Here is a 20,172-nt window from a genome sequence, read left to right on the forward strand (position 1 = left end):
TTGGAAGCGGGGGGCAGGGAAGGAGAGCAGCTCCGCCTAACCGGTCCTGGGATCCACCTCCCCGCCAGTCAGGCAGCTGAGGCTGAAGCCCAGCCAGCGCCGGAGTGCTCCTAACCCAACCTCCTCGGCAGGACAGGCGCAGGCGACCGAGATACGGCGCGGCGCTCTCTCGCCTTCCTTCCGGTGGCTTTGCTGGTCAGGAGTCTCACTTGGTCATTTCCCTCCCTGCTTTTACAGTAGACAGTCGCAGCACTAAAAGTAGACACCGCCCGAAAGGGACAAAATTTGCCCCTCCCCTGACCTGAGCACCGCTGCTTCCGGAAGTGGAGCCTTATTTCCGGATCAGGTCCTGGCAGCTCTGAAAAGTAACGTGTCATATTATGAGAAAAGTTGCAACCCGCCAAATCAGTCACGTGTAAAAAAAAAAACCTGAAAGAGCCGATAATCACCTTTCCCTGCTTTTTAGTTCTAAGACCAGAAAATGTAGCATTTTTCAGTACCAGTCAAGCAGGAGTTCTTACCTACTAACAAGCACTGTAAACACAGAGCGCCGGCGTGTGCCGGCAGCCCGCGGAAAGCCCGCGAGATTACCCAGCGGCTTTGCGCGTCCGGTGGGAGCGTCCGCGCTGGAGCTCAGCGAGCATGGGGAAGGTAAACGTGGCCAAGCTGAGGTACATGAGCAGAGATGACTTCAGGGTCCTTACCGCGGTAAGAAGCACACCTCTCTCGCCTGTCCACCCCGGTGGCGTCCTCTTCCTGCCCCTCTAAGGTCGCTGGGAGCTGAGCATGGGGGCTGGGATCTGGGTAAAGGGTCTGACTTTGACTAAGCTTTTGTGGAGAAGAGCTGTCTTTTCCTGAAGACTGCAAAGCCTTCCTTTCCGCTTCTCGTTTTGCTTCAGAGGCGCTGGCGTCTGTGCTGCCTGGGAAACTTCAGGGACTCACGGCTTCCAAACTAGGGAGAGTGAGGATTTAAAAGTCCTTGAAGGAGGCCTCTTAGGTTCCCAGTAATAGACCCAGTAATGTTCCCTCTGATTCATCCAAAAAAAACACATGTGTCTGGTTTTAGTAACAATTTTAGGCAGTTCAGCAGAGTGCAAAACAGACAGGGGGGATACCTTCAGTTAATAATGTCATTATCAAGTAGTAAGGATCGTGAGGGTAACAAAGGATAAAGGAATAGAAAGTATCTATGTGGGGGAAGGTGAGGCAAGAGTACTCCTATCTTTGAGTTGTATAGTGACAGAGACTGCCTAAGTCCAAAAATCGTGTCTTTACTCCTATTTTAATTAAATCACAGAGTTGTTGGTTTGTGTCATGTCCCCGAAACAGGGGAATATTACCTACGGGAGAAGAGATGTCCTTGGAGAGAGTTCAAGATAAAGACTATAACCCTAATACGAGCAAAAAACCCAGAGATGGGAAAAGTCTTCAGAGGAAGGAAAGGCCAGTGTGGAAGATGTACATGGAAAAAAAGCTGAGAACCAGATCATGTAGATCGTTGCCCTTGCAAGCCTAGTAAACATTACGTTGGAAGCCAGTGAATGTTTTAATTAGGAAAATGACAAAGTTTGATTGTGTAGCTTTAGTCTCAGTGCAGAGATCATGACATACATCTTAGGTTAGAGTCCGTCAGTCTTTGTTTAGGAGTCACTGTCTTTTGGTAAGAAGGACCATGTTATGTAATTACATAACAGGATATGTAATGTGAGTTCCCTGGTTCATGCATTATTTTAAGTCTTTGTAGCCAAAGTTTTTGGAATTAGTCTTAAGTAGGTAGCACTTACAAATTAATCAATCAAATGCAAAGTCCTAAGAAATTTCTCCTATAGCTGTCTTAATTAACCTGGGCTTTTTCTTTAAATGGTATTTTTAAATGGCTCTCCTTCTCAGTAGATTCGCTTATTTCTCAATGTCTGACAAGAATAAGGTAGTCAAGAAGTGTATTAGAAGATTGGGGAAGCAAAAACAGAACATTAAAAATGAGTTAAAAGTCTCAAATGATTAGTTAGGGTGAGACAACAGAGTAACAGATTTTTCTTCCAAAATTTCTAAGCTCCCTAAGGAATTACCTAGTCATTGACCTTAACATTCCAGACTCAGACAGATGCTGCCAGGTTATCTTTTCTTGCCCACCCCCTCTTTCTGTGAACTTCTTTGCCTCTATATCAATTATCTCAATTATGCTTAATATCTGGAATATCTGTAGGTTTTTTTAAGACAGTATTTAGGTGTTAAGTATTTTATTATCAACCACATGTCATTAGCTTTTCAAGAACTAAGTTTTTACTCTTGAAGTTGACAGTATCAGTGATTAACTATATTTATCAAGAAGGAATTTAGCATGATGGAGACTAAAATAACTATATTGTAAGTCATATGCTGCCTTAAACTTTTTGTTTGGCCACAGAACATGTGTTCAACAATCCTGTAAGATCATTCTATCTAGTGGCAGTATAACCATGGTAGTGCCCATTAACTTTGTAGCCTATGTTTGCTTAACAGCACATTTCTCAAGATCTGTTCCTGTTAGGCTGCACAGCTGTGGCTAGAGATCTACTTAGTTGGGAAAGTTTCAAGAGGCTAATTTAATTTCTTAGCAAGGTTTTAATAGACGAGGCTTTGTGTTGCTTATGGCATTATAATGATTCCTTTAATTTCAGGTCGAAATGGGCATGAAGAACCACGAGATTGTTCCGTGCAGTTTGGTTGCTTCTATAGCCAACCTGAAGCATGGTGGTTGTAACAAAGTGTTGAGAGAGTTAGTGAAGCATAAGCTTATAGCTTGGGAACGTACTAAAAGTAAGTATTTTATGCTACATTATTTTAAGCTAATTGGCTTTCTGTAGGGCTGACCTTCCAAGGGCAGAAAGTACAAGTTGCCCGATTAGACAACCAAGAACTGATATATTCTTCTGCCATATTGAATTGGTCAAAAACAATCAGAGTCCACTCAAATCAAAGAGGGCAGAGAAAGTAGCAAGATCACACTGCAGAACAAATGGGATAGTCATACAGTTACTACTTTCCACCTTTGGAAAATTCAGCTTCTCACAGGACTAGAGCATTTCTTCTCAAGCCATCTGTGATGAAGGTTGAAGGTTTAAAAACCTGCCGCAGATCTTTTATAAATATAAGAGAAAGTAGTTATTGGAAAAAGTAAAGAGAATAATGGTTATATAAAAAAATAGGCATAAATTCATGGTCAAATCAGTATAAAATATCCTGACTTAAATCCCTTTAAGTTTATGTGCATATCTTTTCACAGACCCTCAAACTGGTGTTCATACGTGAATCGTGAATCACACTTTAAGTAGTTCTATAATAGAGAAGAAATTGGGAACTTATAAGTCTGTGTAATTTATCTTTCTCTAGCTAAGACTTTCCATCTTTGATACTTGGATTGAGTTGATGTATCTTGTTGCTACAGTGCAAGTAAATAATGTTCTTATCTAATTTTTGTGTAGCTGTTCAGGGCTATCGGTTGACAAATGCTGGTTATGATTACCTTGCTTTGAAAACACTGTCTTCTAGACAGGTAATTGAGTCTGTTGGAAACCAGATGGGTGTTGGCAAAGAGTCAGGTATGTACTAACAGTATTGTTAAAAGCATTGTCTTTGCTTAAGTTTTTATTTTACTTTGAGAAAGCATTCCATAGTCCAACAAAACAGTAAGTCAGAAAGTTGATCATAAGCAATAACAGATTTAGGAACATAGTTTGTTATATTTATTAACAGTAATTTAGTAAGTTATAATTACCTTCATAAGTCCATTACTATCATTTCAGTAATACCAAAAATTTCCAGAGTTCACACATGCTAGCACATGTTTTACCACTCAGCTACACTTCAAGCCCTAATTTTCTTTTAATAGCTCACATCTTTGGTAAATATTATATTTGCTCTTATTTTATATCTGATAGTATGTATTTGTAATAATTAAAATTAAAAGGAAGTAATAGAAGATAGTAAATATCAATACCACAGGCACATTGTTATGTCACAGCAACACAGAACTAAAAGCATTTTAAAATATCATTGAGCAAGCCGGGCGGTGGTGGCACACGCCTTTAATCCCAGCGCTCGGCAGGCAGAGGAAGGCGGATCTGTGAGTTCGAGGCCAGCCTGGTCTACAAAGTGAGTTCCAGGAAAGGCGCAAAGCTACACAGAGAAACCCTGTCTCGAAAAACCAAAAAAAAAAAAAAAATCATTGAGCAAATAGTTGTGTATTCATGTACATCCTCTGTGAGAGACAAGAATAAAGTCTAGGAGATGATTCTGAACCATAGCCTCCTATATACAGTTTTTGTCCTGTGCAATTCTTCCTATCTAATTTACATTGTCAAAACTGGGGAAGCAAAATTAAACTTGAAAATAAATAATTATTAAGAAACCTACCCCAAAAAGGTCCTTATGAGATTTTATATGGTTAGCATGCCTTCTGGGTTTAAATCTAAATTATGGTATGTATTTAAGAAATAATATTAGATAGAATGCTAAGTTGGAGTTGGGAGAGCATGTGCACATGAAAATATGTATAAACACTGTGGACTATCCCTTTGGGTAACATAACCTTCCTGTTAATTGTTTTTGCTTTCAGTCATTACTTTTGAATTTTAAATTATGAATTAACTATTGTAAATACTTCAATTATATGAAAACTAATTTATGAAATAGATGCTGTTTATTTTTTTAATTTTTAAAAGATTAATTGAATAATAAAATAAGCATTAACATTGTAAAAATAGAAAATACAATAAAATCTAGTCTTATTTCAAATATATATTTCAGTTAATTTTCTGTTGATTATATCCCATAGCTAAGACAAATAGAAATATCTTTAGTCTGAGAAAATTTCTGTATAAATACAGCTACATTTATGTGTATTTAGAGTTATTTTTGTGTTCACATGAGATTGTAGCCAAGAGTGGAAGTAAGCATTATTCATGATCTTATACCTTAATTTTTATCTCCTTTTCACTCTTGTTGACATTGTGTATCAGCAGGTATCTTTCTCATAATTGTACAGTGTTACAGTGGGATGGTTGCTCTTTGGTTGGTTTTTACCAGTTTCTAAGCAGTAGTGATTTGAGTTTCATTTATTCTTAATTGTGAGCAGTAATGGAAGTCCCTGTCTTTAGATAGATACATTAAAGGTTAGTGCTTCAGTGGGGGAATTTTGAGGAACACAATTCAGTCTATAAAGGGTAAAAAGTATATAAATTTTGATATTATCAAGTTTCAAAAATGTGTAATGATTTATATTCTGTCAATAAAATGATAGCCTATTAATAGAAATGATTAAAATTTCTTAATGTACTTAGAATGTGTTCTAAATGTCAGCATTACAAATAACTTACTTTGATAGTTGGCAAATTACTTATTAAGATGATTAGTTTACTTACAGAAATAAATTCTAACTTATTGGTCATCAAAGCAATTGAACTGAACATGTTAAAATGGAAGATGTTATATCACTTATCTTGGACTGAGGATGTAATTGTATGATAGAGACTGGCCTGCTATATGCAAGGCCTGTGTTGGATCCCTAACTTCTTTCACTAGAACTGCTTTCTCAATGAATTGATTGTTTTGACATAATGATAAATATAAGTATTGAGCATCTTTGAAAGCAGAAGTACCCTTTGGCTAAGTATACCTCTGCTTTCTTTTACAGTTACATATATAAACACATTATGGGTTGTCATTTAGGATATGAAATATTTTGCACAAGAAGAATTAGGAAAAATAGCAGGTACAATGAAGGCAGATAAAGTTAGAACTAGTTGACCCATTGCAGTAAAAGTGTCCTAATGATGCTTTTATAATTTTTGCTCTAGATATTTACATTGTTGCAAATGAAAAGGGGCAGCAGTTTGCACTGAAGCTTCACAGACTGGGAAGAACCTCCTTTCGAAATCTGAAAAATAAGCGTGATTATCATAAGCACAGGCATAATGTTTCATGGCTTTATTTATCTCGTCTCTCTGCCATGAAGGAATTTGCTTATATGAAGGTATTTTTTGATGATTTTACATTTCTTTAAAAAAAGAAAAATGATAACCTGTAGCTCATTATAATCAACCATTACAAAGACCTTAATGACCCCCAACTCAGTCCCTACAGTCAACTTGAACTCTATTATGTTCTTTTCCTAGTGACTTCCTCTTAATGAAGGTATTTTATTTTACTCTTATACAAATTTATGTGTGTGACTATATAAATGTCCTTTCTATTGAAAATAGTATCTGGAGATCTTGTTTCAGATAAGTTGAGTAATATTTTCCTTTAACATGAGAAAAAAATATTAATTTACATATTTGTATAGTAAAATGACATCTGTTACTTTTTTTTTTTTTTTTTTCTCGTTTTTTTTTGAGACAGGGTTTCTCTGTGTAGCTTTGCGCCTTTCCTGGAACTCACTTTGTAGACCAGGCTGGCCTTGAACTCACAGAGATCCGCCTTCCTCTGCCTGCGGAGTGCTGGGATTAAAGGCGTGTGCCACCGCCGCCCAGCCTGTTACCTTTAAAAATAAGTGCCATATAGATTTTTTAAAATATCTTCAATACTTAAATGTTATCAACAACTAAGGTTACTAGAAAAATAGCATAGTTATTCTACCTAGTAGGGTTTGTTAAAATTTACTTCATTATTTTTAGTTTTGCATATTGAATATCCTTAGGTTGACTAAAATTTTGTAAAGCCTTATTGTAGGAAAGTACATTCTTTTAAAAACATGATTTTATTAGCTTTTTATATTTTTCTGTTTTAGGCATTATATGAGAGGAAATTACCAGTTCCAAAGCCAATTGATTACAATCGCCATGCAGTGATCATGGAGCTTATCAATGGTTATCCCTTGTAAGTATTCATTAAGCTTGAAAGCATAGGTCCTAATAGATGAATTTTTAAGTAAAACATTAAATTGTTGGAAGAAGTTAGAAATTTCTATGCAAAAATAAGTTGAAAGCTCAGTTTTATTCAGTTTGTCATCTCTACCATTTGTGAATTGATTTATTCAGTATTTATAAAGGATCTGTTACATACAAATACTTTCAAATTCAACAGTGAACAAAAAAAGTTCCTACCCTCAAACTGAACAGAAAAACACATAGTACATCTAGTATATCTGTAAATTCTATCGATAAAGGCCAGCGAAGAGGCTAGAGGTAGGAGATTCCTGTTTAATGTAGTCAGAAAAGTGTCATTCACAGGGTGAAATCTTAGGAAACTAGCTAAGGCAATATTCCGGGTAAAGAAAGGGCTTTGGTCCTTAGGTGTTGACAGTCGAGGTTGGAGAGAGAACAAACCAGTATATAGAGCAGAGTGACTAAGGTAGGAAGGGGAAATGTGAACAGTGAAATCCAAGAAATAGTCAGGGAAGGTAAGTTAGGAAACTTATAGCAGTTCAGGCAAGAGATGGTAATATCTTTGTCACAGTCATAAAGGTGCTGAAAAGTGCTCAGATTCTCAGTATGTTCTACAGATAGCAACGTGCATTATTTGGGATTGGGTTTGAATGTGAAAGAGGCAGTAAATCAATTATAGTGAGGACTTTGGCCTCAGTAATAAACAGTAAAGAAAGAAAATCTGAAAGGCATGGTGCCTGATAGTTAGGTGAAGTATTTCAGGAGAGGAAAGAAGTCAGCTGACTAGAAATGGAAATGACTAAGAATTTAGGCTTAAAAGCATAGAAGAAATTGTCTTGAACCTTTTTTGTTTAAATGAAGTGGAAGGAAATCTGTTGAAAGTAGAATGAGTGAAATTAGAAATGGCCTAAGTAAAAAGAGTTGAGCTGTAAGGAAGATGTGAGATAGGAGGTGACAGTGGAAAACAGACAGGATTGGAGCATGGTGTGGTCTTTTAATAGTTGAGGCACATATCTGTGATGAGAATATGTGCCTCAACTATGACTGGGAATTGAAATGACACATACACATGCATTTTTATGCTCATTAAAATCATGAACATGTACAAATAACCTATTTATAATTTTCATACTTTCAGGTGTCAGATACATCATGTTGAAGACCCCGCATCAGTTTATGATGAAGCTATGGAACTAATAGTCAAACTGGGAAGTCATGGGCTGATTCATGGAGATTTCAATGAATTCAATCTCATATTGGATAAAGATGACCACATCACCATGATTGATTTTCCACAGATGGTTTCCACTTCCCATCCAAATGCTGAATGGTATATGCTAAAACTGATTCTAGTTGTGGATGTTTGTGTATCATAAAATTAATTTTTATTCATAATTTTTCAGGTTTCTATTTAGATCAGATTTGTTTTTTGAATAAAGGATATCTAACTACTAGAATTTTCCCTGTAAGAGAATCTTTACTACTCCATATTTTAAAGTAAAGAAAATATATTTAAATCCAATTTTAAACCTAATCATTCATTATGCTTATCCTGTGTACTGAGAATCTAACACAAATTTCAATGAAGAGAGCATTAAAAGGATTTGGACTTAACATTCAAATCAAGCTTTCTTAGCCATAGAGCCAATTTGTTCAAACAGTGCTTTAAGAAGTCAGAGAAACTGACTTGGGAGGCAGAGGCAGGCAGATCTCTTATGAGTTCAAGCCAGCCTGGTCTACAGAGCTAGTTCCAGGACAGCTGGGGATACTTGGAGAAATCTTGTCTCTAAAAACCAAAAAAAAAAAAAAAAAAAAAAGTTTTAAAACCAAAGCTTGCTCAGAAGTAGGTAGATACATGGAGAGGCTATGTGTCCTGTATAGAAGTAAATAAATGGATAGTAGATAGAAAAGATAACATTAAAAATGAATGTTTGCTTTTACAGGTATTTTGACAGAGATGTTAAATGCATTAGAGAGTTCTTCATGAAACGTTTTGGCTATGAAAGTGAGCTCTACCCCACCTTTAGTGACATCAGGTTTGTATTTAGTACTTCTTATCATGATAGAACCCCTGCGATAGATTATTTGCTTAATTCTAAAGTTAATTCTTTTGTCTGAAATAATGTCCAGATACACAATTGCTGTTGAATATTTCTACTCTACAGCACATGAATGAAACTTGAAGATTTGAAAATATTTGCCGTCAGTCCATTAAGATACCACAATTGAACTTCTGAATGTTGGATTTATTTTCTAATGAAGTCAACACCTTTCATTGTATTTTGAATGTTGTATCAAATGTTCATAACCCATTTATAAGAAATCAGGTGTCAAATCTTAGTGAAATTGGTGTTTTGATTTATAAGATTTTATTTTTGATTACGTGTATTTCTGTGTCTTAGTTAGAGTTTCACTTGTGATAAAACACCATGAACAAAAGCAGCTTGGGGCGGAAAGGGTTTATTTGTCTCACAGGTTATAGTCTATCATTAGGGGAATCTGAGGCAGGAATTGAAGCAGAAGCCATGGAGGAGTTCTGCTTATTGGCTTGCTCTCTCATGGCTTGCTCAGTTTACTTTCTTAAACCTCCCAGGACCACCTGCCTTGGGGTGGCACTTCTCAAAGAGAGCTGGGCTCTCCCACATCAATCATGAATCAAGAAAATGCACAGGCTTGCTTATAGATCAATGTGGTGGGGACATTTTCTTCATTGAGGTTCCCTCTTCCCACAGGATTTTAGCCTGTGTTACATTGACAACACACTAACCAGCACATAATGTGTGCACATGAGTGCAAGTACCAACAGAGGCCAGAAGAGAGTCCAATCCTCTGGAGCTGGTCATTGTGAGCCAACCAAAGTGGGTACTAGGAACCAAGCCCCCTTCCACTAGAAAAGTAACATGCTGAGCCATGTCTCCAGCCTTGTATTTTTCTTTTATTCAAATTATGTATTTTTTTAAGTTAATCTTTTTTTATTGGTTTTATATACTTTTAAGATATTTCCTGGGTTGAGATTTGTTGTTATATAGTTTAAAAAGCAATCTTTTTTTCCTTTTATCCCTTTATTTAAAATATTTTATAATTTTTTAAATTAATTTGTTTATTCTCCCATATATTACATCCCGACCCCAGTTTCCCCTCCCTCCTCTCCTCCCAGCGTCTCTTACCTCCCCTCCCCCCTAGATCCATTCCTCCTCCATTTCCCCTCTGGCTCCTACAATCCTTTTTCCCCCTCTTCTGTGGAGTTCCCTGAGCTCCAACTAATGTTTAGCTGTGAGTTTCTGCATCTATTCCTATCATTTGTTGGATGAAGCCTCTATGATGACAAATTATGCTAGGCTTAAAAAGCAACCCTTATCCTTTTTGAAAGTTAATCTACTAAGTTAATAAAAATCAACTGATTTCTATAATCTTTTTATTATTATGTTGCTTTTTAGTTATTCTTCAAATATTTTTATATTTGCATAGTTAAATAATTTAAATACTATGTTTAAGATTAAATGTGGAAGACCATTTGAACTCACTTCAGTTTCATCATTTATTAGAGTGGTGCTGTTTATTTCAGATATCTGTTTTCTGTGTCATTTGATGCTAGTACCTTCTTTCCCTAGGAGGGAGGATTCTCTTGACGTTGAGGTGTCTGCTAGTGGTTACACAAAGGAAATGCAAGCAGATGATGAACTGCTACATCCAGTAGGTCCAAACGATAAAATTACTGAAACAGAAGAGGAATCTGACTTCTCATTCTCTGATGAAGAGGTGTTAGAAAAACACAAAGTTTGGACATCAGAGATGGAAAATGAACTTAACCCAGTACATGAATCAGGTGACCACTGTTGCCACTCATCTGAAGACCTCAAGCAAATAAAGGAAGACAGTTTATCAGAGCAGAGTGCTAATGTATCCAGTTTTGAAGTGACTGAATTAAATCAAGCTTTAGAAGAAATGAAAAAGGAGGTTCTTACCCACAGTTCTGTTACTGGGTTTTCTGAGGAGAGCAGTAGTACTGAAAATGATACCAGACACGATGGCCAGACAGGTCAGTGGAGAAGCCCTGCTGGCTCTGAGGAGTGTGAGGATGAATGCCCTGATCTGATTGCCTTGTCATCATTGAACAAGGAGTTCAGGCCTTTCAGGTATAGATTTTTGTTTCCTTTTTCCTTTAATCTTGAGATTATTATATTCTTTGACTCTGACAAGGGAGCATATTGAAAAAGAACAAATGATATGACATAATTGTGCTGTGCCATCATGTGTAAAATGAAAGTTAACTTTTTTATATTAAAACAAGTTTGTCTTTTCAATTAATCTGATTCCAGATAGTCTATTGACTAAATTTTACAGAATTCTGCCTTAAACCAAAATTTGTGACTTCATAGAATTAATGTAGCTCTCTTAATAAGTAAATCTGTTTTTAGACAGGGTAAGTTCTGCTTCATTAATACAATTAATTTATGTTTAAACTACAAAGAGGCATGTAAGTATGTAAGACATAGAGCAAATGTGATTTCTGTCACATACCTACTGAGAATATTTTCTGGGGTTTTGGGCTTTCTGTCATTTGTTTGGTTTTTTGTGTGCACTTAAAGCTACATAATGGTATTACATTTTAAGAATTTCCTTTTGTCTTGAGAGTGTTAAGCTCAACTTAAATTAGCAAAAGTCCTGAAACCTAATTTTTAGGTTTGGGATAGTTTGTCTAGAACCAAACTATAGTTCATTGCAATAGTGATTTTATTTATTTCAAAACATTCATGTACAAAACTAGATCAGCAGAGCATTGTTAAGCATTTCCCAGTGCATGTTCAGAAGTGCATCATTTATTACTTTAGAATTACTTTATTAAACTTTAAGTGTACATAGACTTAATTTTTTTAAGATTTATTTATTATATATACAATGTTCTGCCTGCATGTGTGTCTATAGACCAGAAGAAGGCACCAGATTTCATTACAGATGGTTGTGAGCCACCCTGTGGTTGCTGGGAATTGAACTCAGGACCTCTGGAAGAACAGCCAGTGCTTTTAACCTCTGACCCATCTCTCCAGCTCTGACTTAATTTTTAAAAGGGAAAAACTTTATGCTGTCTTATATCATGATCCCAGCTAATACTTTTCAAAACCTTGAGAACCATTTTTAAAAAGTTACATGTCACTTGACATCTACAACAATAGCGTTACCGCAGAAGGAGTGCTTCTTTTTACACTCTTACAAAAGCCACTAGAAAGTTAAGCATCTCATGCTCTACCTACTGAGCTAGTCAGGCAAGAAAGAAAATTAGGAAACTAAGAAATTGTATTATTCTTTCCTCTGCACTAAGATAATGTTATTAAATAATTCAACCCATTCACAGAATTGCTCTCTATGTCTGCTCTGCTGTCTTCTGCTATATCACTGCATGCTTATGCATGACTGAGATAAAAGTTTCGTTAAAATTGTTATTTCAATAACCAGGAGCATTTCTGTTCCTCTGGGCTCTTGTCCCCTTGTTGTACAGTGAAGCTCATGGCAAGTAAGAAGCTCTGTATTAGTCCCTCTTACCCCCTTCACTGTCCCCAAGACCAGTTTCCTCCACCATGTGATCACCTCATGTTCCTGCTACCACCAAATTTTCTCATGCTCACTGGCCCATCTTTACAGTGCTGCTGGTTATAATTCCCGAGATCACATAGCTTCCTCCTTCATGGTTGCCATAATTCCATAGCTCCTGCTCTGGTTGCTGTATCTGGGTTCTCCACCATTTTCATTTTCATAACCAGGGGCAGCTCCAAAATTGCCGCCTCCAGGTCCTCCAAACCCAGTATATCTGTCTTTAAAAAAAAAAAAAAAAAAATTAATATCTGTGTATCTTAAGGACACCTTTATCTTTGTAGTTTTGTTCGTGAAGTAAAATGTGAGAATTGTGTTCCTTTTCCACATAGCTCTGTATCTTCTGCCTTTGGGCTGCCACCATTTAAAAAACTTGGAAAATTAAAGCAGAAGCATAAGAAAAAGTCAGCTAGTCAGAAGGGTAGCTGTGATACCACATTTTGATCTGATTTGGCCTGGGTTCTCTAGACCAAATAGAATCAATAGGAAATTTATTAAGGGTACTTCTTACCTTGGACTCACATTCTCATTAATCTGTTATAATTAGAAGGGAAATAAAAAATTGTTTAGTACACATGAACTACCAAATATCATAGCTTAGAAAAAACCTATGGTAAAGTACATGTCATTTGTCCTTGTGATTAGATCTTCGGAGACTGTTTTCCATCATATCAAGAGTATCAGTACCACTTAGTAACAGCCCTAGAGGAGATTAAAGTGTGGTTTTCACCAGGTGTACTAGCACTTTCACACTGTTACAAAGTTGAAAATTTTTAAGATCAGCCATACTAAGTCTGGGATTGACTTTATAAGGACTTGGCCTTTGGGGTTATATAAACTGAAGTGCCAAGGTCTACAGTGAGCAAGCTGGAAATTCAGGACAGCCAATAGTGTAGGCTCTAATCTGATTCCACAGACAAGAATATTTATGTCCTAGCTCAAAGATAGTTGGGCAGAGGATTCTCTTTCTCTGCCATTATATTCCAGACTTCATTGAATTGGATGACATCTACCCACATTGAGAGGACAGTTTGCTTTACTCAGTTTAGCAATTCAGAAGCACCTTCTGAGATATACCTACAATAATGTCTAGCAAATACCTAGCAAAACACTATATAGATTTATTAGTCTTATTAAGCAGGGAGTAGGGTTAATGATTTGTTCTTGCTCTGAATAAATACTGTGCAAAATTTTATTCCTTGAATAGTCATTTCAACAGAAAATATACAAACAAAAATAGATGTTGCAGAGCCAGGGAAATGGCTCAGAAGATGAAGTCACTTGCTACCAAGTTCAATTCCTAGGACCGACATGGTGGAAGGGGAAAACTAACTCCTGCAAATAGTTCTCTGACCTCTACATGAACGCTATGGCCTGTGCAATTCACACAGAAAGATAATAAATGTAATTTTAAAAAATAGATGTTGTAGAAAAATACTGAACATCAGAAGTTAATGTTTTCTGGGTTTTTGTACATTGTTTATATTAAAATACTGAACATTGAAAAGCATAGACGTATCCATGATTATAATTTTTACTATGATTCATAGTGCACTTTCAGCGTACTGTCTCTGGCTGGGCATGGTGGTTCATACTTCCACTTGGGAGGTTGAGGCCTGAGGTAAGATGATCAGCCTTGGCTACAATGAGACCCTGTCTCAGAGAGAGAAATGAGAATATTGTATCTGTCCATACTATGTCTGCTTTTGTTCAGAAGGTGGCAAGAAAGACACTCAGTGTGAGAAATAGATTTATATAATTTAGTGAAAAACACAAATGAATTATGGGAAAATGATAAATTTCAGTTATGAAACATTCTATTGGGAAAGTTTGATGGTGACTTTTGTCAGACATTCCATGAATGTTCAAGTGTAGTGGACTGAGTTGCAAGTAGTTTCACTTTTTACTTTAATAAATAACGTAATTTTGAGGCATTTCATCTTAAGCTTCGTTACAAAAAAATTAATTTAATTTTTACATTATAAAAATTAAGATAAATTTTGTTTGTTCTAGAGATGAAGACAGTATGAGGAGTGTTACTCAGCATAGAACAAGAACCCTGAGTGTTACATCAACAGGCAGTATCCTGAGCTGTTCAACAATTCCTCCAGTAAGTATTACACATAAACCAGCTGTTTGGGCCAGTGCTGTGGAGAGAATAGTGAACTTAGGTACTGTGAGGATTTCAGGTCATTTAGGTATTTGGTTCTCATGTGTTAATGCTATAAAATTAACAGCACTCGGAAGTATAGTAAGAGAGGAGAGGGTTCACTTTTACGTGAAATGAGCAGTTTCCAGGGATATGACAGCATAAAAATTAGTTGGAATTTGAGAGAGAAAATGTTAAGTATTTTGGTGGTGGTTGGTTGGTTGGTTTCTTGGTTTCTTTCTTTTTATGTTTTTATTTTGTTTGCATTGGTGTTTTGCCTGTTATGTCTGTTTGAGGCTGTCAGATCCTGGAGTTAGAGACAGTTGTTAGCTGCTGTATGGGTGCTCAGAATTGAACCTGGGTTCTCTGGAAGAGCAGTCAATGCTCTGAACTACTGAGCCATCTCTCAGTGCCCCCCCCCCGCCCTTGTTGATTTTTAACAAGGAAAGTTAGATGACTTTGCAGAAAGGTAAGGCCATAGCAGTGTGGTTGAAATGTGAAGGTGTTCCATCCTCACTTTGTTACATTCTGGGAAACAGATAATTTTAAATACGTTTGGTATCAAATTTTTGTTGGTTCTTTGGACATTTAGCAGTGGTAGGCAAACAATTTACAAAAAGACATTTTCTAGACAGGACAGTGAGCAAAATATTCTAGCCCTGACTGAGGTTTCTGGCGTGTAAGCCAGCCTTTGTTCTGACCTACCCAGAAGGAAGAATCAGTGTGGAGATTATTACACTCCACAAAGCAAACCCCTTTCTGTGGCCTGTGGAGGAATTGTTTCTCCATCTACACAGAAAGGATTATAGATCTTATTCATTCCTGACATTTGGAAAGAGCAGGACTCAATCAAAACTATGTTGGGTTTGCTTACTTTGCTGATTCTTAGTCAGCCACTGTGCAGATTTACAACCCACCTGCCTTATTTCAGGATTAGGCAGTGTTTTTGAAGAGTACTGTTTAATTACACTTTCTAAAAATTATTGTCTAACATTAAGAAAGTGAAATAGTAATTTATCAAATTCTTTATATATTAAAGTCATATAATTATGTTGGATTTTGTCTTCTGTTTATGTAAAATTGTGTGTTTTTAGAGATAATTTACTCATAGTGAACAAAGGAAACAGTTTAGAAGGGAAGAAATAATGAAATGAAATAAATTCAAAAGATAAATAACTTATTTTTCTAAACGTATTAAAAATTCAGATATGTGATTAGTGAATTAAAATGTTTTGTTTTGGATAAAATGAAATATAATATGAAATGATAGCTATCAAGAATAAAATAACAATTCAAGCTGGGAAGATGTTTCCATGAGTTTGTATCCCCAATGTCCACGTAAAAAGCCTGGTGAGTATGTCTATAACCCTAACACAAGCAGGAGCTTGCTGCCAGATAGTCAAATTGGTGAGCTCCAGGTTCAGTGAGAGACCCTAAAATAAGTTAGGGAGCAGTAGAGGAAGACAACATACATTGGCTTTAATATACACATGCGCATGCACTTATATGTGAACACCCTCATACACACTTGCACACATGTACACAAGGGTGCGTTGTATATACTGTACATGCATGCACACACAAAAGAATAAAGTAAAAGTAGTTAACAGTAGTTTATATTGTAGTTCTGGGGCCTTTCAGAAACATTTAAAATTTGCTAGACCAGTGAAGGTAGATTCTCAAAATGTAATTGCCTTCTGTGTGGCTCAGATACAATTGTCTATGCCTGTTTAAGTAGCTGCTTGGTTCCTTTCTCTTTATCAGGCTCCAGTGTTTCAGAGTCTTGAGTGTTGTGAGTTGTAATATATAAGCCTGTGTTCTAAGGAGTGGTAAGACCCTCAGTCTAACTCCATGAACAATGATTTCTGTGCATACTAGGCCTTGGACTCTTTTAATTGAAAATATTTCTTTCTTTTTTTTTTGGTTTTTTGAGACAGGGTTTCTTCGTGTAGTTTGGTGCCTGTCCTGGATCTCACTCTGTAGACCAGGCTGGCCTCGAACTCACAGAGATCCACCTGGCTCTACCTCCCAAGTGCTGGGATTAAAGGCATGCGCCACCACTGCCTGGCGAAAATATTTTTTCATACAATATATTCCCATCACAGTTTCCCCTCACCCTAGATCCTTCCATATTAATCCATACCCTTTCTTTTTCTCTTCATTGTCATGCACCTGACTTCTTAACTGCTAGGATTACAGGCTGTATACCTAACTTCTCTTGAAATTTTTCTCATACTGTTTTCCTTCTGTTTTGTTAAAATGACAGGAGGAAACTGTTCGTTACCTCAATGAACTTGATGGTGGTTTTGGAATTTATACAAGGACAAAGAGTTTAAATTCCTTGAAATTATAGACATAAAATCTGTTTTATGTTTGATCATTCCCATTTATTAGACTTTTGCATTGCAAGGGGTCAAATCCAGGTTCTTCTGAAAGCTAGACATAAACTCTTAACACAGCCACCATTTGTAAATTCTGTCCTTGAATGTAGCAGAATTAAGTGATTAAGTTATATTGCCCTTTAATAAATATACATGTGAATAGATCTAATAGGAAAATGTTTTTACTTACAACAACAAAAAGAAAAGATGGTTTAAATAACTATATATTTTTTTTTTATTTTTATTTATTTGAGACAAGATTTCTCTGTGTAGCCCTGGCTGTCCTGGAATTCTCTGTAGACCAGTCTGGCCTTGAACTCTGAGATCCACCTGCCTCCCCCCTCCCAAGTGCTGGGATTAAAGGCATGTGCCACCACACCCGGCTTCCCAATTCTGTTTTCAATCCCTAGCACAAACAAGGTGTGGCTATGTAATTCTAGCACCTGGAGGTGAACTCAGGAGGATTAGAAGATTAAGGTTATCTGGCTTCATTCCAGTTTAAGGCCAGCCTGGGCACCCAGGCTACATGAGACTGCCTCATGATTACAAAATCATGTCTCTTACCAAGAAAGAAGGAATAATTTTCATCTTGATGTTTCCCTCCATGCTCATGATCACTAGGTGGCACTGTGGTGATTTGTAATTTAAACTATTATGCTACACTGACCCCTTTGGCTGTATAATCTGTATTTCTGCAAAGAATGTAAATTTTTAAGTTTTACAACAACTTCTCCTAGTTTATCTACTGTTCATATAGTGTCATCAAGGATTTTAAAAATTCATACTCAACATGTAAATTTGAAAGGTATTAGCAATGTAAATCTTTGCTTTAATGATTTTCTGTTCCTTATCAAAATGGTTATTAGTGATACTAACTTACAAATCTTTCCAGGAACTGGTGAAGCAGAAGGTGAAACGTCAGCTGACAAGGCAGCAGATGTCAGCTGCCAGACGCCGGCTGCAGAAAGGAGAGGCCAATGTGTTTACCAAGCAGCGGAGGGAAAACATGCAGAATATTAAATCTAGTTTGGAAGCAGCCAGCTTTTGGGGAGACTAATATATTTCTGATATATATATTTTAAGATACTATTTTCAGCCACCTTTGGTCTTTTTTGGACCAAAAACACTATTTATAGAATAAACCCTTTAGACTATGAATTTGACTCATATGGCTTCCAAAGATTAATTAGTAGTAATTCTGCTAAGCATTTTGTTTTTTAAAGTTCTTCAAATAACTCTGTTAAATCTAAAATAACTTGTTCAGTAAAACTTCATTAGCAGTATTTGCAAACTGTTAATATCATTTTTATTTCATTGTGATGTTTTGTTTGTGCCTTAAACAAGTAGATGGCTTGGCTTCAGGTCCTGGCTTTACATGTAATAAATAATAGAACAACTTAAATCAAGCTGTAGTTTTTCTCTTCCTTTCTCCTTCAGTCAGTCACTGATGAGTTAGTTTTAGGATTATATGAGACAATACACAATTATGTGGCCATTGGAGTGAGTTGGCCTTCTGTTTCTTTAGACTTCAGTATTGGAGATAAGTCAGTAATGGGTATTAATCAGCCTTTGGTCTATTTGGTGCTGTTTTCATTGGCTGTGTGGTCATGGGGAAGGAAACAAGATAATCCTACCAGGATTCTTAGAGTTGTTGGCTTTTCCTCAAGTTTGAGCAGAATTGGGAGAATGAGAAGGAATGAAGAGTGAAATGCTCTTTCTCATTTTCTTGTATCCATGACTCCAGAATGTGTTCCTACCTCAGTATTAATCAGTACTTAGTACAGGAAAGAAAATATAAACCATGGTTCATTCCTCGGTCACGATCTAATTCAGTAAGATGGAAATGAGTGTGGGTCCCTTCAGCTTCCCTGAACAGAACCAGTAGTGGAAGAGCCTCTTCAGCAAGAAATGACCACCAGATGGCAATGTCTGCCAACAGTGACCTAACAGAATGTCTAGCGTGATAAACCAGAAGAAAGACAATAGATGCTTTTCCATGATAAAGACATCATATTCCCTTTTTTATAAGTGAAATTAATTCTGGATATTTGCAACTTACCATTATCTAATTTCATTTAAATATTTGGATATAAGAATATATCAGATATGGTTTCTTTGAAAGTTAGACTTATTTTAGAAGTATTAACATAGCCCTAATTTAAATTTTAGTTATTTCTTTAAGCTGAGGTACTCAGTTTTTATACGCTGCCAAAAGTATTTTTATAACATAAACTAATGTTGAGGACAGCTTAATAAGACCACAGAATGTTTATTTTGGAATACATTTTCTTATATCCAGAGTGTTGAAAGCAAATTGGGAATAAAAGTGTATGACCTCATCTTGGCTTTACTCCATTGGCTGAGTTGACGAGCACCTACTACATACAAAGCTCATTCCTATTGATAAAGAACATTAGAAGACAGATTTACATGGTTCTTACCCTTCACAGTCTAGAATTTCAAGTGACCTACCAAACAAATTCAAATCACAAACAGGTTTCAACCTAATTGGACAAAGATTCGTGGAAGCTATTAAAGCTTTAGTACTAAGTGATAAGGGATTTGGATTTGGGGGGTTTTGTTTTATTTAGAAACTAAGATCTGATTGCAAGAGATTTCTTTTTTGTTTTTAAGATTTTTGGGGGCAGGGGTATCTTTCCAGACAAGTTCTTTTTTTAATTTTATTTTTATTTTATGTGCATTGGTATTTTACCTGCATGTATGTCTGTGTGAGGGGTGTCAGGTCTTGGAGTTATAGACAGTTGTGAACTGCAATGTGGATGCTGGGAACTGAACCCAGGTCCTCTGGAAGAACAGTCAGTGCTCTCAACCTCTGAGGCATCTCTCCAGCCCTCCAGACAAGTTCTAACCTACATGTTTCAAAATATCCATAGTCAACAATTAAAAAGCAAAACTAAACCTATTTTTAATGCATTAAATCTGTATGTTGTGAGTGTAAATATTCCTGGGGGATCAGGATTTGCAAGACCTTGTTTGCTTCACAGCACAGGTGGGAGATAGTCTAGGGTTTCTAGTTTTAGATCTTTGCAACAAGTACCTTCCGTAGCCTTTCAGTTCATTCTTTTGATTTGTAAAATAGGGACATATAATGTCTATCATAGAGTTATGAAGACTAGATTAAGGAATTTTTGTAAATATTTGTGAAAAAGACTAGGGATGATGTAAC

At 36.4% G+C, this 20,172-nt stretch overlaps 1 protein-coding gene across 2 annotated transcripts; it reads left to right on the top strand.

Moving 5' to 3' along the window:
- Window positions 1–575: 575 nt before the first annotated feature.
- Riok2 (RIO kinase 2) lies at window positions 576–18,387 on the top strand. 2 transcript variants are annotated; one of them, XM_059272933.1, is made up of 11 exons: window positions 576–708; window positions 2,661–2,799; window positions 3,465–3,581; window positions 5,838–6,013; window positions 6,770–6,858; window positions 8,005–8,196; window positions 8,810–8,902; window positions 10,478–10,633; window positions 10,682–11,002; window positions 14,469–14,565; window positions 17,878–18,387. In XM_059272933.1, exons 1-11 carry the CDS (start codon window positions 643–645, stop codon window positions 18,040–18,042), a joined length of 1,611 nt encoding a protein of 536 aa, XP_059128916.1. In that variant the 5' UTR covers window positions 576–642; the 3' UTR covers window positions 18,043–18,387. The 2 variants fall into 2 exon arrangements, with proteins under 2 accessions (XP_059128916.1, XP_059128915.1); XM_059272932.1 differs by having other exon boundaries at window positions 10,478–11,002.
- The last annotated feature ends 1,785 nt before the right edge of the window (window positions 18,388–20,172 follow it).

Source organism: Peromyscus eremicus, chromosome 8b (genome assembly GCF_949786415.1).
Source record: "Peromyscus eremicus chromosome 8b, PerEre_H2_v1, whole genome shotgun sequence".
Classification (NCBI taxonomy): domain Eukaryota; kingdom Metazoa; phylum Chordata; class Mammalia; order Rodentia; family Cricetidae; genus Peromyscus; species Peromyscus eremicus.